Source organism: Cricetulus griseus, chromosome 3 (assembly GCF_003668045.3).
Source record: "Cricetulus griseus strain 17A/GY chromosome 3, alternate assembly CriGri-PICRH-1.0, whole genome shotgun sequence".
NCBI lineage: Eukaryota > Metazoa > Chordata > Mammalia > Rodentia > Cricetidae > Cricetulus > Cricetulus griseus.
The window spans coordinates 226,979,462-227,004,291 of NC_048596.1; the positions used below are offsets into that span (position 1 = coordinate 226,979,462).

The window sequence follows — 24,830 nt, forward strand, 5'->3', positions numbered from 1 at the left end:
GGACACAAAAGCAAAGACATCTGAGCCCCACTCCCCATGACTCTCTCTTGATAGATGCAAAGAGAAGAGGATAAAATGACAAAACCTCATATTAAGATAAAAGCAGTGCCAAGCTAGACATAATCTCAGTGCTCGGTAGGTTTGGGCAGGAGAATCAAGAGTCCCAGGCCAGCCCAGGCTGCATTAAGTTCAAAGACAGCCTAGTTTCGAGTCAGACTGTTATTTCAAAACAACAAAGTGGGAGGCTGGAAAGATGGCTCAGATGGCTCACTGGTGGTTCTTGCAGAGGACCCTGGTTCAATTCCCAGCACCTATGTGGATGATCCATAACTCTCCTCATTCTAATACAAATAAAAAAAAAACAAAACAACAACAAAAAACAACAAAATTCTTATTAGGATCAAGAGGGCAGAAGAGGGGACAAGAGGAAAACACCAGCAATTCTGAAGCTGGAGCCTTGCCCCTTTGTAACAGTCCTCTCCAGTCCTAGGAAAACAGTCAGATGTTTGTTTTCTGGAGAATATCAGGCTGTAGGTAATGAGAGTTCTGCTTGTTCAGGTGCTGGCTAGAACAGTAAGACTCTACTGAGCTGCTTCTCCACCCTTCACCCCACAGCTAAGCTTGAAGTCTTCACTCTTCAGGAAAGAGTTGGGAAGAATCTGCTAAAACCTGAGGATATTGATACAGGTAGTGTGGTCCAGTAAACAACCCAACTAGCTCATGACCACCAAATATAAATATATACACATATTATTTTTTAATGATTAATTTGTCTGCATGTATGTCTGCACACCAGAGGAGGGCACTGGATTCTATGGGTCCACAATTGGTGGTTCTGAGCCACCCTGTTGGTGCCAGGGAATTGAACTCTGGACTTCTGGAAAAAGAGTTGGTAGAAAAGAGGACCAAGTTGCTAAACACACTTTTGTTTTACATTTTAAAGGACCATACAAAATAAAAAAATGAATGTGAAGCAGAGACCCTATGAGGCTCATAAGGCCTAAGGTATTTACTGTATGGCTTTTATGAAAGTTGCCAAGCCTTTGGAACATGAGAACTAGCCACTATGCAGGAAAAACAAATTGAATTATTAATATTTAAAATGAATGTTTTAAGGAATTACAAGAATACTGAGGAGAGAAATGATTGCAAGGAAGATTTACTGGAAAAGATTGGAGAACACACAAAGAGAGGAAAATTGCAAATCAATGTAAAAAACAGGTTCCGGAAAGTGGAGAGGTGGCAGGAAGAATCCACCAATGAAATGGGGGATGAGAATATCTGTCCTCTACTATGGGTTCTTTTCCTCACTCAGTTCCCACAATTGAATCTGAGTGTTCAATACAGTGCACACAAAGGAAGGGTCACATCAAGACCAGCCTTCAGAATTACCAGGACAGAATCCTAAATACTTTCCCGGGGGTGGGGGAGGGTATGGGTGTGGCTCAGTACTCATCTACTTGCTTACCATATGAGACCGTGTGTGTCTCCCTGCACTACACACAACATACAGCTTCCAGAAGAAAAACAGCATGGATGAAATGGCTCCAAGACTTGGACAGTCATTTGGAAGCCAGAGGATATAAGCCTAAAAACTTAGGGAAACCAATTTCTAAGCATACCCAGGAAAATAAACTGGTGAGGACCGCAAAGACATTCAGAAAACAGGATGTCAAACATGTGCCACTGACATAAAGTGACAGGAAATGAGGTATTTCTCACAAACACCAGGAATGCTTAAGGTGTTGTGCACTCCAATGGGCAAACCCATCCTGAAGCTACTGACTCTATGAGTACAGCCTGCCATGTAACCCCAGCCTGACCTTGAACTTAGGGACGCCGTTAATTGCCTCAGCCCCAGAGCTGGGCTTGCAGGGTAAATGCCTCATTGCTCTCTTCTATACCTAGGCACTATGCCCAAACTCAGCTTGACACAGGCTATTATTAATGTTGTGTCTGGGACACAAAGGTTGCCCTCAGTGTCCCACTGTCCTGGAAATGGGAGGTGAGCTAAACTATAAGTCCAACAAAGATTGGAAGCCTGAGAGCACTCAGGTGTCTAATGCCAGTAGACAGGACCCTTTCCTGACATTCACTGTCCCAGTCACAGGGGGCTCTTTTAATAGAAAATAACCAGAAATAACTTCATTTCTCTAGAATTACTGATCTCTTTACCAGTTTTTCTTTTCTTTTCTTTTTCTTTCTTTCTTTTTTTTTTTTGAGACAGCCCCAGCTGTCTTGGAACTTGCTTTGTAGAGCAGGCTGGCCTCAAACTCAGAGATCTGCCTGCCTCTGCCTGCCAAGTGCTGGGATTAAAGGCATGTGCCATCACTGCCCAGCTTTACCAATTTCTTCACTGATCTTTTTTTTTTTTTTTAAAGATTTTATTTATTTATTATGTATACAACATTCTGCTTCCATGTATATCTGCACACCAGAAGAGGGCACCAGATCCCATAACGGATGGTTGTGAGCCACCATGTGGTTGCTGGGAATTGAACTCAGGACCCCTGGAAGAGCAGTCAGTGCTCTTAACCTCTGAGCCATCTCTCCAGACTCCCACTGATCATTTTTTCATTTCAGTTTGGTAATACAATTGTTGGGAAAACAAAGTATTTTAAGAACTTCAAGTGCTGGTTCCCCCTCTGCCCGCCACTTGAGAGCCTTCTTCCAGTAGCTGATTAAAGCAGAAACAGGCACCTACAGTTGAGCACTGAATCATACTCCTGGAATCCAGTTGCGGAGAGGGAGGATGAGCAAAGGAGCCAAGATGGAACTGGAGAAACCCCCAGAAACAGTTGGCCTGACCTACTGAAAGCATGGAGACCCTAGTCGTAAAGCTGGGGAACCAGCATTGGACCACACCAAGCCCTCTGAATGTGGGTGTCAGGAGGCCTGGGCAGTCTATGGGACCTCTACCAGTGGAGGCAGTGTTTATCCCTAGAGCACAAATGGACTTTGGGAGCCCGTTCCCTATGGAGGGATACTATTGCAGCCCCGATACAGCAAGGAGGGCCTAGGTTCTCCCCCAAATGATATGACAGACTTTGACGGTCCCCCGTGGAGGGCCTCATTATCCCTGGGGAGGAGGTAGGGGTGGATTGGGGGGGGGGTTGGTGGGGAACTTGAGAGGATGGGAGGGCGAGGGAATGGGGAATGGATATGTAAATGAGTGCCTCTAAAATAAAAAAAAACTTCAACCTTGTGTACTTATTTCTTAGTAGCTTTAAGACCTAGTTTTCCTTTTAAAAAAAATTATTATTTTAATTATGTGCATGGAAAGGGATAGTTACACATGAATACAAGTGCCCACAAAGGTCAGAGATGTGAGATCCCATGGAGTTGGGGTTACAGGCAGTTATAAGCTGCCTGATATATGGGTGCTGGGAATCAAACTCAGGTCCCTCAGGAAGAGTGTGTTCTGAACCACTGAGCCATCCCCCAGCCCCTCATAGTAGCTTTTAAGTGAAGAGTAATGCACAGGTTTTATATGCTTTTTCAGAATGCCTGTATTATTTTCACAATAAGCTTTCAGTGCCATCATATTTAGTACACAAATTCAATGAGGTTTGCATACAGATATCATTGTGCCTTGCTCTTGTTCACTCTCCCCAGTGCCCCACTCCACACCCCCCAAAACTCCTGTTCTCATCCCAAACACATTTTGTCTTTCCCATTACTGTTTCCTCCTCCCGCTTAGTCCCTTTTCTACTTTCATGTCCTATGCATGTGTATGTGTATATTTAGAACAAAAATTGGAACCATGAAAGGAAAATATGCTGCCTTTCTGAGCTTCCTTCACTTATGATTCTGGTTCCATTGTGATGAGTACTACATTTTATTCATTCATCTGTTGGTGGACATCTAGATTGGTTTAGTATCTTAGCTACTGTCAATAGTGCAGCAGTAAACATGGGCATGCAAACCTCCTTAAGGTATGCTAATAGATTCCTTTGGGTACAGAGCCAGGAGTGGTATATGACTGGATTATATGGTAGTTCTGTTTTTTGTTGTTGTTTTGAAGAACCTTTATACTGATTTCCATAGTGGTTTTAATTGCCTTATTTTAAACAAATAGAAAACCCCTGACATTTTGTTATGGCCAACATCGTGGAATCATTTCAGACATTCAAATGTATGCCATAAGTACACAGGTTCTCAAGGAGGCCAGAATACAGATTGGATCCCTGGAGCTGGAGTTACTGAGAACCAAACTTGGGTTCCCTGGAAAAGCAGCAAGCGTTCTTAAGTACTGAACTATTTCATGGGCCTTCCAAATCTTAACGGTCATCTATATGAAACATACTTGCCTTCTCAATGCATGCAACATGTTATTATGTTATTTAAAGAATTACACTTACACAAACACACACACACAACACACACACACACACACACACACACACACACACACACACACACACACACGCATGTGAGCACCTGAAAATTTTTGAGAGAAACAGTAAGTGCCCCTAGTAGCATTACAACTGTATTTTGCCAAGAGGTCTTTAGGACTGCAGAGGAATAGCAGCCTGGGAAACTGGCCTGCAGGAATTCCTGCCCTGGTCTCAGGGTCTGCTGAAGGCTGGCAGAAAACTCTAAGTCAGAGCTTCTGAAATTATCTTCCACTGAAGGGCTTTAACAATGCAATGTTAATATTTTGAACCATTTAGCTATCTCCTTCTGAAAACATTTTACTAATAATACTGAGACTGATTTTTCTCATCGTAAGTTGTTTATTGTAAGATAATTTACAAACAACTTGCTGTCTTTGTAACTTAGTGGACCAAGTTTCTTCCGACAAAGACAGCAATCAGTTAAAATCAGCTTGCTGTTTTGCTTTACCTGAAAAACAATACAGAACAAACAGGAATCAACAGGACAATTTCAAGAAAATAAGGAGTAACACATACTTAAATAGAGTATAAGGAACTGACTGCATTTACACAGTAAGATGCAGGTGGTTCTCAAATCTAGTCTTTGAGACTCTGGGATTTATGAGGGAAAAACTGGTTCCATTATAATGCTGTTTCATCCTCATTCCCACTCACAAGTAATGACTGTTTCTCCAGAGGCTACAAAAGCACAACAGAATGAAGAGAGGATACTCTCCTACAAACCAGACATAGGAGTTCGAGACCATAAGGTTTGAGAACCACTGTTCTCACTAACCTACACTTAATACTCTACAACAATTCAAGTTCTCTACACTCTCTAGAACATAGTCAATGTAAAAGCTCTAAAAAGCTCACTAGTACCACCCACACTCAGATCTACCCCTTCCAGGACTGCCCAAACACACCCACCAGCTGGCTGTACTAAAAATCAGCCTGTCTATCTAGCCTCTCTTAGAGAAGCAATTTCATTACTGTTAGCTTTGGTAATACGCACTGGCTAGGTTTCTTTGCTGAAGGCTTAGGGGAAGAGTGTGTGAACTTTACCTCTTATTTGTGGATGCAACTTGATTTTCATTAATCCCTGGTTATTGTATTAGAAGAAAAGAGCACAAAACAAGCAGGTTAAGAAGCAATCCATGCTAATTAACTACAGGCCATTTCTTTGCATGTTACTTTGAGAATACAATGTAAATAGTTACAATCTTTAACACCAACTCAATGATACAAAGTACCAAATCCCAATGCAGTCAGAGACAATAAAAAAACTGTTCATATAAATAGGCAAGACTTAAAAAAAAGAAAAAAACCAAAAAAAGAACCAAAATACAACAAAAATATATAGGTAAGACAAGTAATTTTCTATCTTTAAAAAGTAACACACATTAGAAACACTAAACATGCAAAAATATACCAGCTTGGGGACTGGAGAGATGACTCAGTGGTTAAGAGTACTGACTGCTGTCCTCTTCCAGAGGACCTGGGTTCAATTTCCAGCACCCGCATGACAGTACACAACTGTCTGTAACTCCAAGATCTGACACCTTCACACAAACATACATGCAGGCAAAACACCAATGTACATAAAATAAAAATAATTTTAAAAAATGCCAACTTAGAATTTGGCAAAAAGTTGTAATGACTCAATCCTAGTATTAGTTTCCCTATCATAGAGGAGTCAAACAGAGTACCTTAACCATGTTTATAAACTGGACATCAAGATGCCACATTCTGTGATGCTAATTAGGCAATGATGACCAAGCTGGGAGATGGTCAGTCCTAACAAAGGTATGTTCAGTGAGCAAAATAGTTTAGGATAAGGATGCTCAGGATGGCAAAGCTGATGAAGTTAAGCTACAACATTTACTATATTCCATTGGCTCATTCAGTTTCAGGATGCCGTCCCCTCCAAGGCTCAAGGAGGACAGAGACCAATACAAAGTCAAGTCCTAGTAAAATGGTTTAAGTGCAAAGACCAAGTGAAGCCAGATGCTAAGAGATACCTCACTCAGACTATCAGTAAAAGAGGATAAACAAGTATCAGATGAAGAAGGAATGGAGTACTCAGAAGAGAATCAAAGGCTAGGCAAAACCCCAGGGCATCTCCTTGTATACAATTATTAAACTGGAAAATCTGATGGTCAGAAAATACAATAAACTATTTTTTTGTAGGTTTATTCTGTGAAAAGCAAGCATGGAAGTATTTTACGACTTGTGAGCCATATACTGTCCTTTTATAACTCTCTAAGATTTAAGACATGGCCCTGGACCAGTTTTCTAGCTCCATAATTTTGCACTGTCTTTTTAAATACCTATTTCCTCTGTCAAGACAGTAAATTACCTAAAAACAAACAGTGCCTCCACTACATCCTCAGGGTCTGGCACCTACAAATTGCAGCTGTTGCCAGGCAAGCCTATGATCCCAGCTACTGGGGATGGAGACAGAGGGTAGCTTAAGCCCAGGAGTTTGAGACCAGCTTGGGCAACACAGTAAAACCCCCATCTCCAGAAAACCCTTTTAAGATTTATGAGATGACAATAACCCATAGTATGTGGTCATGAAGAAAGGAAAAGATTAAAAGGGATTTAGAAGGTAAAACTCCTAGACCATGGTGAGCAATCAGGAGGAGGTAAGACTCAGTAAATCAAAGGCCATATACTATGCATTTCATCTTCATCTTGTGCCTGGCAGCTTGCACAGTTGATGTCCAGTTTAATTTTCAACAATCCAAGATTTTCTGGAGGAAAGTGGTATGCTATATTATACCAATATAGAATACTTAGTAATTTAAAATATCCATCATTCAGTAATTAATAGAAATATGTAAACATCAAACCTAAAAGCAGTCTTGTAATCCAGAAACTTTGGCTTATAAATGCTGTTGAGTTCCAAAGACAGATTTTCCAAATTGATACGGAATTACTCACATCTTTGTTCCTAATACTTTTGGAACGTCAAAGCTGCACACTCACCTATCTCTCAAGCTAGGAATTAAACTGGAATGTTTCAGCTCAAACAATCAGAATAAGCCAGAGATTCCCCTTTCTATCAAGATTTGAGGAAAGGACACAAGATGCTATAACAACTCTTCCCAGAAAGCTCAAGCAATCAGAGACTCACTGAACCACATGCAAAGATGAACAGAAGTCTCCTGGCTCCATTACTTACAGAGCAGCAGCCCCAGAGATGATCTCAATCAACTCCTTTGTAATGACAGCTTGGCGCGTACGGTTGAACGTCAATGTCAATTTGTCAATCATTTCCGCTGCAAACAAAAGAAAAGTGATAAACAAAATAAAAAATTAGAAAAGAATAATTTCTGCTTAATTGAAGAGCTCCTGCTGCACTCTGAATTACCAAACTGGCTTCTCTGGTAATTAAGAATTTTATCAAGTTACTTATTTCTCATAGGCTACTTGCAAATCTACTACCTATCAAGTAGGATATATTCCCTAAAAGACAAAATAGTCTGTTAACATTTTTGATGCTACTCTGAACAATGTTCACTTCTCCTTTCAGCACACATGAAGTTGGGCTATAACTGTTCCTGGGAGCTTTGTCTAATCCCATGTTTCTAGGTATGGGCTAAAAGATGTCCTTTGGCACCGTATCATGGGCTTACAAGCGTTCTTGCTGGCGTTGTCCATAGCCGTCATCCTGGCACTCTGCTCACTGGTGGTGGACTCCTTCAGGGAGTAGTAAATGAGGTTGGCCAGACTGTACTCCTGGTAATTCTGCAGCACATCAGCATCAATGTCATCATAAATGCTCATGCTCTCTGTTAAAACAAGCCAAAAGTTTCTTTGAAGAATATAGAGCAAGACCTATTCATTACAATTTTTTATAATTATAGAAATCATCTTAAATTGAATGAATCTGTTCTAATAATTTCTTCTATTTCCATAGAATATCATCAACAAAATGTGTCAACAGGTATTTAGCATTTTACCTCAAAAAGTTAACTTTAATATTAAGAGCTCACATTTAAAATAAGCACTAAGTTTCATGGTTATGGAGTTGGGGAGTTAAGCTCAATGGTAGTGCTTGCCTAGCAAGTGAAAGGCCCTTGGTTGAGTCCTCAGTTATGGGGGTAGGGTGTGTGTATGTGTGTGTTCATGGTTTTTATAAAGTCCTCTGAATGGAAACCAGATAAACATCTGTCACACACAGAGCACTGAATAAAAATATTTTCCAAAAATAAATAAATATGCAAATCAAAGACTAAATCTAAAAGTGTTATACATCTCCACCTTAATTAGTTAACAAAGAAATATTGAGTGTCAGTCTGACATAGTGAGAGGAAAGGCCTTGTTTCCTTTTTATAATTTTTTAATTTTAAAGCAATCTTTTCTCATTTTATATACCCATTCCAGTTCCCACCCCTCCCCTCCTCCTCCTCTTCCCACCTTCCCACCACACCCCCCATCATCCACTCTTCAGAGGGGTAGGGTAAGCCCAAGGAAAGGCCTTTTTAATTTGAAGACTGGAAGAGCTAGAAGTTGACCTGAGTTTAGGATTCAACGTAGATATTTACCAGGACACTTCAAATTCGTGCATGAGTGCTGAAATAGTAGTGTGTTTCACTAAATCTCAGATGGCACTGTCTTCAACTATTTTGTATATTATTGGGGGGGGCACACAGGGTGTGGTACATACAGGAAGCAGAAGCAGGAGATCTGTGCATCTGAAGGCTAGTCTAAGCTAAGACCTTGTGTCTAAAAGGCAAAAAAAGAACAAATATACACAACCCCCCAAAACAAAGTAAATAAATGTAAAGCAATAAATGAAATACAATAAATACAAGGAGAGTTACTTCTAAGATGTGTTACTGAGTAAAGATGACCATCAAACAATAAGATGGCAGAGTTCAGTGGGTCAAACTAGTTGTGAGCATTTTACATTTCAACCTTGGGACATCTGACTGCACAGCAGTTGGTGTTTGCCAACATCATAAAGCCAGTTTTTTAGCAAGGCTTTTCAGTCATTGAAAACAGAAGCCTGCTGAATGACATTTGTCTAATAAATCAAAGAATGGAGCTGGGTTTGTCTACAATTTGATTGAGGATTCCTAGAAGGCACTACTGGTACTGCTGCCTTTCTTCTTTTATTTTTAGTCATTATTTATTTATTTATTTTTTTTTTGGTTTTTCGAGACAGGGTTTCTCTGTGTAGCTTTGGAGCCTATCATGGCGCTCTGGAGACCAGGCTGGCCTTTCCTTGGGCTTACCCTACCCCTCTGAAGAGTGGATGATGGGGGGTGTGGTGGGAAGGTGGGAAGAGGAGGAGGAGGGGAGGGAGTGGGAACTGGAATGGGTATATAAAATGAGAAAAGATTGCTTTAAAATTAAAAACTTATAAAAAGGAAACAAGGCCTTTCCTCTCACTATGTCAGACTGACACTCAATATTTCTGATCCACCTGCTTCTGCCTCCCGAGTGCTGGGATTAAAGGCGTGTACCACCAACGTCCGGCTTGCCTTCCTTCCTTCCTTTCTTTCTTTCTTTCGTTTTTTTTTTTTTTTAATTTTTTGAGACAGGATTTCTCTGTGGTTTTGGAGGCTGTCCTGAAACTCGCTCTGTAGACAAGGCTAGTCTCAAACTCACAGATATCTGCCTGCCTCTGCTTTCCGAGTGCTAGGATTAAAGGCATATGCCACCAATGCCCAGCAAGATTTATTTTTATTTTGTGTGTATGAGTGTTTTGCACATGTGCATGTATGTGTACTACTTGTGTGCCTTATGCTCAGAGCCAGAAGAGGGCTAGAGGTGGGAAGAAAGAAAGATAGCTGTGATCTGGCATGTGGATTCTGGGAGCGAAACCTACATCCTTTGCAAGAACAGCAGGTGCTCTTAACCATGGAGCCAGATTTCCAGTCCCTGTCTGGTGCTTCTTAACAATGGCCCAATCCAGGAGAGGTATTACACACTTATAATCCTTGCTACTTGGAGGCTGAAGATGTTAGAAGAAAATCGGAGACCAGCCTGCGCTACAGATGGTGACTCCATTTCAGCAATTAACAGTAACAAAACAACTCTATAAGCACTGTCTTTCCTTAGCATACAGAGGGCTCCTGACCCCAACCCCTGCTGGGTGAAAGCAGCTTACCAGCACTTGCAATGGTATTAAGAGAGAAGATGGGCTTCTCTTCTGTCTTGTAGGAGATAACAGACCTGGAAATGACAGAAGCACGCTTTGAGTAGAAAAATAATTTCTAAACTAAGCAGACATTCAGAACACGAACATGAAAGAGCTCTGAATTCCAGGTGTTCTTACTTGAACTGATTAAAAATGATAGAGCCTTCATCAAATTCATATCCAGAATTTAACAATTCAAGGGCAATGACTGATGCGTCTCCAAAAGTAGGGGGCTTCCGTCCCACATCCTTGAATGACACCAAAAACTGGTCAGAGTGAGTCCTAGAGATGACATAAAATAGGTTAATGAGATACTTGTGTTGAAAGAACAGCAAAAAGAGTGTTATCGTGGCCAGGTTTCTCTGGGGATGTGGGTGGTGGATTGCCTGAGTTAAGTTGTTCCATATATCATGACTACTCCCTTTAAGGGCACCTGCGAAGAACTAAGAACTACAAGTAGGGCCTCTCTCTATTTTATATTTCTTCTGTTCCTTTCTAGCATTTTTAGACTGTGACAACTCTTGTGAGATTCCTTCTTCAGCTTAATACCAATAGCTCTGGTTAACTTTTATTGTATTCTACTATGGCATCAAGGAAGTACACACACACAGAGACACACACTCACACATGCATCCGCACACTCACAATGTAAAAAGGAACACATAGGATACACATCATGAAAAACTTTTCTCTATCAAAGAGACTTCCATTCATTCATGTTTCCATTCTTCTGAACATGAACACATATCACATTTACCTATAAAGTATGCCTTTGATTTTATCACCAATTCCAACAATCATCACTTCTTTCCCCGCTGCTGTAAGGTTTGCCACCTCATTCTTCATCTGCTTAGCCACTGATGAATGAATAGCACCACACAGTCCTCGATCTGAGGACACACCAATAAGAAGGTGTTTCTTCTTGTCCTCGGGTCCCTTAATTTCAGCCTTCTCATATAGAGCTGAAAAAAAAAAAAAAATAGAGTACAGAAATAAAATTTACAGTAAATGTAGTGGCAATCTCTAATTTCAAGTTGTTGAAGTTTTTCCACTATGCACTTTTTTTAGGTGGCACCTATGAGTATAATCAAGGGTTTTTGTGTGCTTATTCCATTTACAACTAGGAAGGACATCACAAAGGTTCCTAAGGATCAAATAGTGGCCAGTTTAAAAAAAAAAAAAAAATTGACCAAAATGCCTAGATACAACCAAAAGGGAAGATAGAACACAAAAATAATTGCTTAATTGGATACCAGACTTATACAATGTAAATTCCCAGCATACAGCTAAAAAAAAAGTAGCAAGTAAGCATTTACTTAACCTCTCATGTAATCTGTACATCAAGCTCTTATTTTATAGTAACTATTGATATTGAAGTTATGGGTGTGAATTTATATGTAGCATTACTTTACCAACTTTTCTGGTCTGTTTTTCCAAGAAGCAGTGGCAAAGAAGACATTAAGTGGGATTAAAGATACCTAGATCCCCAGGTGGTGTTGTTGCAAACCTTTATTCCTGGCAGAGGCAGGTGGCTCGCTTGTGAGTTCAAGACCAGCCTGGTCTACAAAAGCTAGTTCCAACTCAGGCTCCAAAGCTATACAGAGAAACCCTGTCTTGGAAGAGAGAGAGAGAGAGAGAGAGAGAGAGAGAGAGAGAGAGAGAGAGAGAGAGAGAGAGAGAAGGTATACACCCCTGTCTTCTATATACACACAGAACATATACATAAAACAGACCTGAATGGTAGAGTGGGGAGAAGAAAGTCCTAGAAGACAGCATAAACCTTGTTTGTACTAAAATCTTGGTCCAAAATTTGTAAGAATGCCTCAATTATTCAATCAATAGGCAGTCATAAGAGTCAACATGGATCCTGAGCAATCTCAAAGGAGTTAGATACAAAGTCATCAAGCAAACTGTAACTGGATCTTGTTGGGTCTGTCTCCTGACTGTCAAAATGTTCCTTTATGCGTAAATGTCCCTGAGACTGGAGAAAGACTGCTCTTGCCACATCAACAACTGAGGCACAGACTAGAGAAATGACTCAATGGTAAAGAGCACCCGCTGATCTTGCAGAAGCCCTGCGTTGGGTTCCCAGACCCCAATGCATTACAGTTACTTTTAACTCCAGTTTCAAGGAATTTGACACCCTCTTCTGGCCTCTATGGGCACTTTTACACAGACACATAATTAAAAATCTTAAAAGCAGAGCATTCTCCACACACATGCATTAATTAAAAACAGGTCTGCATCTTCAAGAGACCTTGGCTATATGTCAGTATCCTTTATAATATGGTTTTGATATCTTCATGGTGAACTTTCTACTTTGGCTCTTACCTTTGGAATATGCCACCCACCTCAAAAATATTTCTTTAAAATCTACAATGGGGGAATTCATTGTTCTCCTGCCCTTATGGGCAGCCCACTCCAGTCTCTGGAGAGTGTGCTTTGCTAAATAAACTGCTGTCTACATTTTCTGTGTCTCTTTATTGAAAGAGACATCACTGAGAATAAGATGGCTTGAGGAGGCCTACAGAACAGGTAGTCAGTGGAAACCCACATAAAGCCACTAAGGAATGTGCAATATTCCTTTACACTGTGTGAATATATGTGCCTGTGATTTGTTTAATAAAGAAGCTGACTGGCCAATAGCTGGACAGGATAAGGTTAGGGGGAAGGCCAAATAGAGAATGCTGGGAAGAAAGGCGGAGTCAGAGGAGTAGTAAGCTGACCCAGAGAGAAGCAAGATGGACATGCTGTACTGAGAAAAGGTACCAAGCCACATGGCAAAGCGTAGATAAAAATATGGGTTCGTTGAAAATGTAAGAGTTAGCTAATAACAAACCTGAGCTATTGGGCAGCATTTATGATTAGCATTAAGTCTCTGGTTACTTGGGAGCAGCTTGCAGGGCAGAAACTTCCACTTACAAAGGAAAGCAGCAACAGTGTGGGCAGAGGAGGTGAAGCAGGATTAGAACTGCATAAGGACTTGAGGGTCATTAACAACTGCATTCTAATTGTAAAGAAACTTGCAGGAGGGACAGAATGAAGCTATTCACAGGTAATTACTGCAGCTTAGGGTGAGAAAAACTAGAAAAGAAGCAAGGGCATCAGCTAGAAGGCTGTAAAAGACTGAGCAACAGGAACAAATCTTAACCTACTATATAATCTCCATCACTTTCAAACTTCTCATAGTAAGTTAAGAATTCTGCCAGGTGACAGTGATACACGCCTTTAATCCCAGCACTCAGAGACAGAGATAGGCAGATATCTGAGTGTGAGGCCAGCCTAACCTATAGAGTGAGTTCCAGGATAGCTAGGGATACACAAAGAACCCTGTCTTGAAAAACCAAGAAAAAAAAAAAGAAAAAAGGAAAAAAGAAAATTCTTTGAAATGGATTTCTTCAATCAAACATAGCACAGCATTGAAAGAATTTGGATTATCTAATTACAGTTAGGATGGGAAATTTCCTACCTCTTTTGCTTATCTCTAAGACAAATTAATAATCAAATCAGCATAAAATCATCTAAACACAAAATTTAAGTTGTAAAAATACCATGCCACTTTTCCCTGTAGGAAAAGAATTCAAGAAGAGATCATATAGTTACAACCAAGTTGCCCTGTCTGTTTTCCCTGTCCTAAAACTGCACACAAGGTTATTAGCAAGATGACACCATTTCCTAGCCCTTCAGATGGTAATGCAATAACCCAAGTGCATACATGAAAACGTGAATAAATGCTGAGTGTTCAGGACAGGCTTGGTTTCTGTTGATAAAACAGGGATTCAAACCAACTTGGAAAGGACAGGTATTATTTTATTTTACATTCCAGGTTAACAGTTTATCACCTCAGGGAGCCAAGAATTGAAACAGAAGCCTTGGAGGACTGTTGCTTGCTGGCTTTCTTTACTTATTTTATATACGGCTCAGGTCTTCCTGCTTCGGGATGGTATACACAGTGGGCTGGGTCTCTCTGCATCAATTAGCCATCAAGAAAACATGACCACAGGCCATTTTCATAGGGGCAATTCTTCAGTTGAGACTCCCTCTTCCCAGGTACATCTAGGCTTTTGAAAGTGGACCAAACCACCCAGCACTAGATTCACTATGAGCACACCATCTCTCGTGGCACACTCTTCCTAACTCACCCAAGGAGCCTGTTCCATACACACGAGCTGGCTTCAGCTCCCGCTCAGCCCGGGCATACTTCGCAGCTGCCACCATCTTCATAGACTTGGTAATTTTCTGGATGTTTTTGATAGACTTCAGTCTCCTGGTAACTAAAAAGGTGAAGTGCCAGGTCAGACAAAGGAAGCTAAGTACAATTTCATCTGTGAATGCAGACAGCAATCTTTCTAAAGTGCCAAGCAGAATAATTAGCACTTTAGCTCACCGACAAGCAGCTGCCACTAAGTTAATCTAAATGCACAAACCAGTCCCAGTGAAGGAGTGAGACTGTGACTACTCAGGATGTGGAAATGAACATCACACACACACACACACACACACACACACACACACACACACACACACACACACACTGGAAAAAATGGCCCCACTTACTTCATATCATTATTTTTAGTTGTTTTAATACAAACACACTGAAGCAGTATAGATTTTCTAGTTATATTGTCATTATTCTGCAGGTAATAAAGACCAATATTTTCTTTTTTCTTTTTTTTAAAGATTTATTTATTTATTTATTTATTTATTTATTATGTATACAACATTCTGCCCACATGTATGCCTGCAGGCCAGAAGAGGGTACCAGATCTCATTATAGATGGCTGTGAGCCACCATGTGGTTGCTGGGAATTGAACTCAGGACCTCTGGAAGAGCAGCCAGTGCTTTCTTAACCTCTGAGCCATCTCTCCAGCCCAAGACCAATATTTTCTTATGTCACTTCACATAGTCTTTCAAATTAAAATTCAATACATACAGTGTAAACAAATTTGTCAACTTTGGAAGATACAATGGGCTAAAAAGTCATGTGTGTGCCGTATGTATGTATGTATATATTTATTTTTGTTATTTATTTTGTGTGAGTGCATGTATGAATGTGTACCATAGTGTACATATGGATATCAGATTTTGCAGAAGTTGGTTCTCTTTCTACTGAAGTCCTTAAGGTTGGTGGCTAGAACCTTTATCTGCTAAGCCATGCTGCCTGCCCAATTGGTACATCTTAAAAATTAGTTCTACTTATCAAAATTTAGCTTGCCTTATTTTGCATACTGAGAGAAATAACAAACATACTTACTATCTTTCAAAGTTGCCATGTTTCGAACTTGGGTCCTGAGGATAAAGATTTAAAAAAAAAAATACTTCAGTTTTTTGTTCTAAAGTAGCTATGCTACACAAGAATCATCAGTTAATGCTTACTTGAATAGACTATATAGACAAACCATCAAATACAGTACTCTGAATGTACCTAGAAATGTTTGCATATTTACATTCTAATACTAATACCAAGCCCTAAAGCATAATAGCATTCATTAACACAGGGTTTCTACTTCCACAGCTCTGCTTACTTTATTTCCAGAGCAATAAAGTCTTTCCCAATGTTGTCTAATTACATTTGAAACTCAGTGCAAATTAAAAATCATACTCAAACTGAGCTGGGCACAGTGACACACTCTTTTAATCCCAGCACTTGGGAGGCAGAGGCAGGTGGAACTCTGTGAGTTTGAGGCCATCCTGCTGGCCTACATAGGACAGGTAGAACTATATAGAGAGACCGTGTCTTAAAAACAAAACAAAATAAAACACAATGAAACCACTATCACCAAGAAAAATAATACTCAAGCCTATCACTAGCGTGTCCACAAATATGTTAGTACATTTATCTCAATTTATTTTTAACTTTTTCATTTCAATAAACATTTTTTAAAACAGTTTTTACATTTGGTTCTACTGAACAGATCACATTTTCTTTAGAACATGATCTCAGACAAGATTTACAAAACGTACACAAAAACATGTAATCAAATCTTTGTCAAGTCTTTAAAATACACAAAAGTAAAGATGACTAGACTTAAAGGAAATGTTAGAGAAAACAGATTTCTATCCTAGCAGGAAAGACAGCATACAATTAAATATCACTTTAGAAGTGGTATGCACACAAGCACTAGTACACTTGTGGAGGCTACTTCAGAATACAGTTCTGAAGGACAATGTCTTGTTTAGGGAGCAGTAAAAGATAGTAGTGAGGAAGTGAGGGCCAACAGGCTATGTTGAAATATTAAACATTTAATGTCTTTAATTTTTTCTTATGGAGGAGGCCTAGGAATTTTACATATACACATGCATGCAAGAGAGGTGAATGTAAGTAAACCATAAGGAAGATGAGACATGAAAATGTCACCATAGAACCCCCCCTCTAGCACACCAACTAAAACCATTTCCAAAAACCCCCATGCTGGGCAGTGGTGGTGCACTCCTTTAATCCCAGCACTGGGGGAGGCAGAGGTGGACGGATCTCTGTGAGTTTGAGACCAATCTGTGTCTACAGAGTTCCAGGACAGCCTCCAGAAGCTACAAAGAAACCCTATCTTGGAGAAAAAACCAAAAACCAAAACAAAACAAAACAAACAACACCCCCCCCCCAATAACGAGCTTAAAGAGTAGACTCCATGCCCTCAGCAATCTGACAGCTGTAGCTTGGGGTGTTGCTGTCAAATGTCTGTTCATGGTGATAGTTTAGACCACACACAATAAAGCTTTCTTGTTTTCATTAAAGTATTTTCTTTCTTTTAAATCAGACACTAGGAAAAATAAGACATCTTTTGCCCTTATGGGAGTGGGCAGAGAATCACAAAACAAAGCTATACACTACACGACTCCACCCCAACCTACATATATGGCAGACTTTAATTACAAAATTTAATTTTTAGTTTTTATTAGCACATATTAATTATACACAATACACTTCATTTTGACATTTACACACATGTATGTAATGGATTTTCATCACATTCAGCCCCCATTATCCTCTTGTTCCTCTTTCCCACTCCCTCTTCCCTTTCAGTCTTCCTTCTACTCCATGTCTTTTTGTCCCACCCCTTATTTTAGGTGAACCAATCAGTTTAATTAGGGTTCCTTACAGGACTAGGAGTAAGGGGCTATTAGGGGCAAGGGCAACTTACCAGTGCTTGAGCCACTGAAAAAATGCCTCATCTTTCCTCAGCAACCCTAATTGCCTATACATCCTTAAGAAGGGGCAGGGCCTCTAAGCCCCTCCCCATCAGCAACTGTTAACTGCCAATCAAGAGCCACTCACTCACAGAAGGAGGGGCCCCTCTCCCCTCCATCATGGATGCCGAAGGCCTCAATGGTGGGCAGGCAATCACAGCCGTGTATAAAGAGTGCTACAGCATGTTATGGCTAGAAGACTGAGTTCTACAATATCCCACTCCACTTCATCTTTTTTGTGTTGGGCATGTTCCCTGAGTCTTGGAGGGAGTGATGCAGACAGCCCATTTAGGACTGAGCACGCAACAGTCAAATCCTCTCAGCACTTTCCCAGCTGTAAGAGTCTCTGCTGACCATTGCTGGCAGTAACATGCATCTATGGGCATGAAGCTAGGTATTCAGGAGGCGGTTTGGCAGGCACACCACAGCCATCGAGATAGCACCAGCAGCAGCTTTTCTACTGGAGCTTATGACCTCCACAGCAACAGGCTTTTGACCAGGTTTACGGTACCAGAAGTGAATCCCCTGTCGTATAGTAAGCCTCAAATACAAACAAAAGTAGATGGTTAAGGAAAAGATGTTTATAAACCCACAAATTAGATTCCGGATGGCAATCCCTAGGCCGCGATGAGGATGGATGGGCTCCGGCATGTGGTGCAGGCAAAGCAAATAGGAGACTAGATATGAGCACATTCTTAAGAGGAAAGGGAAGCAGGAAGGCTGACCCCAGAGGCTCTGTACAAGAATCTATGTGGACTGTATGATCATAACCAACGTAGAGAAACAGGTAAGCTCCCTGGAAAAACAGACTGTTGAGGAAGATACAGTTAGAGGCTAGCTGGAAATGTCTGGTGGGAAACAAGACACACTGAAAGTTTAGTTAGATACAAATTTGAAAACCATCGGTACAGATGGTTGGTTGTCCAGTGCTAAAGGTCAGTCCTGAAAACACACATACAAATAGCATTATATACTCATCAGGTAAAATATAGGAATATCTATGTATATACAAATACATATATGCATGCAGTAACAACAACAAAAGAATGAGGACCTGAGTTTGAATCCCTAGCACGTACATAAAAGGACAGGAGGGGTAACAGGAGGATCACTACCAGCCCAGCTCCAGGTTCATCGAGGACAAACACTGATGTCCTCCTCTGTCCTCTACCCACATGAACACGAGTGTGTACTCTGCTGCCCTAACACACAGTGAGTACCGACCACACACCTAGAAGTAATAAGGTTGCAGGACAGAAGGCTAGTGTACATAAAAGCTAACTGCTTTTGTATATACCCTTTTTTTTTTTTGGTTTTTTCGAGACAGGGTTTTTCTCTGTGGCTTTTGGAGTCTATCCTGGAACTAGCTCTTGTAGACCAGGCTGGTCTTAAACTCACAGAGATCCACCTCCCGAGTGCTGGGATTAAAGGCATGCGCCACCAACGCATACCCTTTTTAGATACCAAAACCCTTGGTGCTCAAGTCCTGTCCATGAAATGGAATAGTATGCTCAATCTTCAGATGTAAAGCCACAAAAAAGGATGGCTAACAAACAACTGAGGTACAAAGTTAAGACTATAAATTTTATGTGTATTACACAGTTAAAAAGCACCAAAAATGGAAGTAGGTAATCATCTAAGGCCTGTACCAGGAAAACCATAATACTGAGGAAGGAAATTAAAATTTTAAATAAATCAAGATTCACAGCTACGAAAACAATGCCAAAAAACAATTCTCCTTGAACTGATAAATCCAACATAATCCCAACCACGATCTTAACAAGCTACTGTGGACATGAACAAAGGGATATAAAGTTTATATGGGAACACAAATGATCTAGGGTGGTCGAATAACACCTTAGAAGAAAAGAGCTGAAGGTCTAACTTCTATGAAGTTATAGTGGTTAACTTCAGTTGAATGGACAAGGAGCTGAGCAGTTAGGTGATGCTACTTCTATATCAAAGTGATCACAGACCTAAGTGGAAAAGGCAAAATCATAAAACTTCCATTAAAAGCCATGGCAGAGCCAAGTAGTGGTGGTGGTGGTGGTGGTGGTGGTGGTGGTGGTGGTGGTGGTGGTGCACACCCTTAATCCCAGCATATGGGAGGCAGAGGCAGGTGGATCTCTGTGAGTTAGAGGACAGACAAGGCTGATACACAGAGAAAAACAAAACACCTTACCCAAAACAAAATGAACAAACACAACAACAACAAAAACATGTCAGAAAAAGAAATAAGTTGGATTTTATAAAAATTTGTGAACTTATCTCCAGATAAAAGACTTATATACAAAATACAAACCTCTTGAAAACTCTTTTAACATTATTTTTTAGGTGTATAAGTTTTACCTGCATGTGCATCATGTTTATGCAATGTCTCCAGAGGCTAAAAGAGGACATCAGATCCTCTAGGGCTGTGAGCCATCGAGTAGGTGTTGGGAATCGAACCCAGGTCCTTGGGAGGAGCATTTCTGTGTTATGTATACAGTATTCAGCCAGCATGTATGCTTACATGCCAGAAGAGGTAGGTCATCAGATCTCACTACAGATGGTGTGAGCCACCATGGGGTTGCTGGGAATTGAACTCAAGACCTCTGGAAGAGCAGCTAGTGCTTTTAACCTCTGAGCCATCTCTTTAGCCCTTAAAACTCTTTAAAAACAAAACAAAAACAATTCTTGTATGTATGCCACATAAATGACAAGGCGCACATGTCAATGTCAATAGGACAACTCCTGAAGAGCAGGATCTCTCCTACCATAAGGGTTCTGGGGATCAAATCCAGGTCATCAACTGGTGGCAAGTGCCTTTACCCCTCTGAGCCACCATGATGGCTCTAAAATATGTGGAAACATAAAAAGCCTCACAAAACAAGTAACCCTGAAAGGCACTACAGACCGCAGTAACAATGTATCAAAAGTGATGTTAAGCACAGGGAAAATGGTCTAGAGAGGTGGACAGGGATATGAACTCCCCAAAGGCAATGCTCAACATCACACAAATCTAAAGCTACAATGGAAAATGTGTTTTTGTTTTAATTACAATTTTCAAATGTAGGTTACAGAATGATGTATGCTTTGTGTCTCAGTTTTGCTCATCAGGCATTTATATGTATAAAAATAGTACAGAAGGTCAAAACTAAAAGAATCAATCTCTTTTGGGGGATGCAGCTCTGTGGCACATTTACCTGTCATGTTCAAGACCCTGGGACCAGTCCCCGGCACTAGAAAACACTAAAACCCAAACCACAAAAAAACCTTTCGACTTAATAGCGCACGCCTTTAATCCCAGCACTAGGGAGGCAGAGGCAGATGGATCTCTGTGAGTTGGAGACCAGCCTGGTCTACAAGAGCTAGTTCCAGGATAGCCTCCAAAGCCACAGAGAAACTCTGTCTCGAAAAAAAAAAAAAAAAAAAAAAAAAAAAAAAAAAAACCTGGTATTATTCAATCATATAAAAAGAAAATCAAAGAAGTAAGAAAAAACAAACTATGTAGGTTTGATTGAAAATGAAAAACAGAAAAAAATCAAGAGCAGAAGACACAACAAACTATTTCAGCACAACACAGACTATTGTACATAGACTGTTCTATTAATTTTAGAAACAGCACAGCAAAAAACAACCAGTTTGACCCCCCCCATTTCTCTCTCAATGATGTTACAAAATGTTCTAGATTTAGTCAGAAAAGTGTGGTTTTAGGCACATGCTTCAGTTTAACTGACACAAGCTCCTCACAATGGAACAATTCTGAATTACACACTGTATTTGAAGCAACACAATGTTTTTGTTTTGACTTCCAAGTCTGCGGTATGAAGAGGAAATGTCTTCTAACTCTCTATGAGGGCACATGCTATTACTTCATAAGCTTTGAAGTGTTCTCACAGTTCCCCTTCATTCAGTTCAAGATGACTGTCTATACTGCAACCTTATTTTTAAGATCAATTTGATTGCTGAGGTGCTGGAAGGTTTAAAAAATGTTATAGGAGTACAGAGTCTCACCGGTAGACGTCTAAGAACAACTTTTGGGAGCTGACTCTCTTCTTCAATTGTAGGTCCAAAAAGTAGGATTCAGAATGTTAAGCTCATACTTCTTGGGCCATCTTCCATTTCTTGACCCTGGGCTAGGGAGCTCCACCTACTCAATCTCACACTGAGGAGAGTTTGCATTGAGAGGAAAAAGTCTTAGTCACTGCTTCATGTCCCAACTCACCCTTGGAGTTTATTAAAGAGTCTTGGCAATACCAAATCATATGTACAACCAAGGGGACTGTTGGTAAATTGTAGCATCTTCTTTGAGAGTACAGTGTAGTTTTCACACTTGAAGTCAGTATAGGAGAGTCAGGAGTTATGCCTATGCATGAATTAGCAGGCTGAAGGGTTTTAAGAAGCGTGTAATGCTGCATAGTATAGAAATGAAGGCAAAGTTTCAAGTTTATCAAATTCTGACTCTGTACTCCACAGTGACCTCACCACACTTCTTTAACACCCCCATCAATTCCTTTGACAGAATAGCTTATTTATACACTCACTGTATGTACAAATGTGTCTATAAACACTTTTTTTGTGGTTGCAAACCAGCAGGTCCTCCACTGTGCACTTATTGAGTCCCACACTAAACTAGCACTGCCTCTGCTTCAAAGAGGAGGACCCAGTGAGACAGACACTAGGTAATGTGCCCAAGGCCACACATAGCCACACTTATCAAATGGCAGTGTCAGGATTCAAACCTAGTTCCAGAGTCCATCTGTGAGATGACTATGTAGCCTCCCAGTTGACATTTACCAGTAGCTTTGTGCCCTCATCACCCCAGATGAAACCTGCCTTCACATTCTTCATTTATAGCCACTGGTACCCATTATAGAGCAGTTCCATTTTAGACACTGTTGAACACTTAAAGAGATAAAATTATTTTTCCCCCTCCAAATTGAAGATGGAAGATAAACTCAGGAAGCCCCTTTCTCCAATCCTCCCTCAAAACTAACAGACTACAGTTTCTAAAGCTTCCCACAATCAGCAGAACCAAAAAAAAAGGCTTCCCCATAGCTCTGTGAAAGTAAAGGCACAGTCTCATCTTCTGTCACCTCTGCAGAAAATGAGACCCTAAGACTTAATAAACAAAATTTAAGTGCAGGAGTACTTTTACCTGCATGTTTGTATGTGTACTGCATGCAGAGCTGGTGGCCCTGGAGGTCTGAAGAGGGTGTCGGATCCCCTGGAGCTGAAGTTATGGATGGCATGTGTGGGTGCTAGAAACTGAACCCAAGTCCTCACGATGGAAAGACACTAGGCACCAAGAACAATGAAATATTCGAAAAGAGAAAGGAATATGAATTCCCTAACACTGACCCTCCCTGAATCTCTAGTCTATATCCATTTGAAACCAACATTCCATACAGGTTAAACTCGACCTTCATTTGTCTATTATGTTCTAGTTTAGGTTCCCAGCAGTGTTTCATAAAAAGTTATGTCTAAGAGTTTTATGTAAAACATTTACCTTGCATTAACTTCAGGCCCTAAAAATATGAACCCATAAAAGGCACAGCAAATGCAAAGGATGGAAAAGAGGTGGTTGCTGGGCACCACTGGATGGCAAGAACATTCCCCTGAAGCTCACAGACCACTCACATTTTAACATCTGCAACAGGTGCAGGGCAGGCACACCACAAATGTTCAAAGGCAGACTGACACAACCGAGAATTCAACTTCTGTGACTTCCCATATAAATTAAACTGACCTTACTTCCAAGGTTAATCTACTAGCATTCTTTATGTATATAGCTCACAACTTATTTAATTTCCTCAGTACTTTGGAACCTTGGCATATGGCTATACATTCTTTGCTTAATGAAAGAACTATTTCAGTTAATACTTGATAGTTCCATGAACTAGGCTACAAAAACCTAGGTAAGCGCTGGAGCACCTTAACAATCCTCCATTCTGTAAAACCAAGGAATCTCTAGATTTTGCCCATAGTTAACAGTTAATAAACCCCCTAGCACCAATTCTTCCAGACGTCTAGCTTCAAAGCACTCCATGTTATTACACATTGTCATTCATAAACCACATTTTATCTGTCCATCCCTAGGCATTCTAATATATATATATGAGAATCAATGTTTAAAATCGTCAAAGCTTACAGTATCTATTCCTTTATCTCATGGAAGTTAAATGTCACTTTATGAAAGCCCCTATGTGTCCTCGTCCTCCTACCAAGGGACCTTGGGACAGTTTCATGACCTTGCAGGGATAACTACTTCAATACAAGGGTGTGCTGACAATGCCAGATGTCTTTCCCATCCTCATCGCCAGATTTTTAAAGTGTCTTCAGTACCAAGACGACCCGCAAGTTCAGGAGGGAGCTAATTTGATTCCCTTAATTTCTCTAGCACCTAGCAAAGAGCCCGACACACAGCGGATGCCTGTCGAAGGAGCTCAAGCCAACGATCACATCTCGCCGCTCAACAGTGCAATGCTTCATAGGGCGTCAAAGACAAAAATCTGCAATTTAACTTTCCCTGGGCTTTTCTTCCGATCTCCCCTTCACCATTAGGACCTTTCTAAAGACTTTGCAAGACATGGACCAGGGTACGTAGCGGAAGTACAGAGCTGATAGGAACACAGATGGCTCCAACGCTCAATCTGACTCCCGTCCGGGTCCTGAGGTCCCGGATGGCCGTTCCAGGCCCGGGGGACCAGGCCGTGACCTTGTTTCCTTTGACCCCTGCCCGGGACCTGGCACGCGCCCTTCCCGCTTTGGAGACGTTTCCGCGGCCCGAGCGTCCGGGACGTGCAGGAGCCCGGACCTTCCCAGGCCCGGAGTGAGCATGCGGCTCGATCCCTCCTGCTTCGCAGCAGCCCGAGCCCCACATCCCTACCGAACTAATCATACCATTGTGGTTGCACGGCGCAGGCCGACAGCCCGGCAACACTCGCCCGCGAGAACATGGTGGAACCTTGAAGGTCGGGCAGACGGGGCTCACTGCGCGTGCGCGGCAGCTCCCGGCGCACCCGCCCTCTTCGCTTGCGTCTTCAGTCTCGCTAAGTCTCGTGAGCTCCGAAGCCTCAAATTCCCTGGCCCCACCCACTCCTGCTGTCAGTTTTAGTCCCGCCTGTCCCCG

At 41.1% G+C, this 24,830-nt stretch overlaps 1 protein-coding gene across 3 annotated transcripts; it reads right to left on the reverse strand.

Annotated features, from left to right (window-relative positions):
* Positions 1-4,713: 4,713 nt before the first annotated feature.
* Positions 4,714-24,755, reverse strand: LOC100760824 (ATP synthase subunit gamma, mitochondrial). Of its 3 annotated transcripts, none has more exons than XM_027405137.2 (10): positions 24,602-24,755; positions 15,786-15,820; positions 14,673-14,804; positions 11,288-11,492; positions 10,669-10,812; positions 10,501-10,565; positions 8,018-8,173; positions 7,564-7,660; positions 5,442-5,478; positions 4,714-4,845 (listed from the first exon to the last, which is right to left on the reverse strand). In XM_027405137.2, the coding sequence occupies exons 1-9, from the start codon at positions 24,655-24,657 to the stop codon at positions 5,472-5,474; spliced, it is 897 nt and encodes a 298-aa protein (XP_027260938.1). In that variant the 5' UTR covers positions 24,658-24,755; the 3' UTR covers positions 4,714-4,845; positions 5,442-5,471. The 3 variants fall into 3 exon arrangements, with proteins under 3 accessions (XP_027260938.1, XP_027260941.1, XP_027260940.1); XM_027405140.2 differs by lacking the exon at positions 24,602-24,755 and adding an exon at positions 22,857-22,963; XM_027405139.2 differs by lacking the exons at positions 4,714-4,845; positions 5,442-5,478 and having other exon boundaries at positions 7,560-7,660.
* Positions 24,756-24,830: the final 75 nt, after the last annotated feature.

Coding starts and splice junctions, on each gene's coding strand:
- LOC100760824 (XM_027405137.2), bottom strand. CDS start 24,657: ATGTTCTCGCGGGCGAGTGTTGCCGGGCTGTCGGCCTGCGCCGTGCAA. Junction 15,821..24,601: donor TGCGCCGTGCAACCACAATG/GTATGATTAGTT, acceptor CTTTATCCTCAG/GACCCAAGTTCGAAACATGG. Junction 10,813..11,287: donor ATCAAAGGCATACTTTATAG/GTAAATGTGATA, acceptor TGTCATCTCTAG/GACTCACTCTGACCAGTTTT.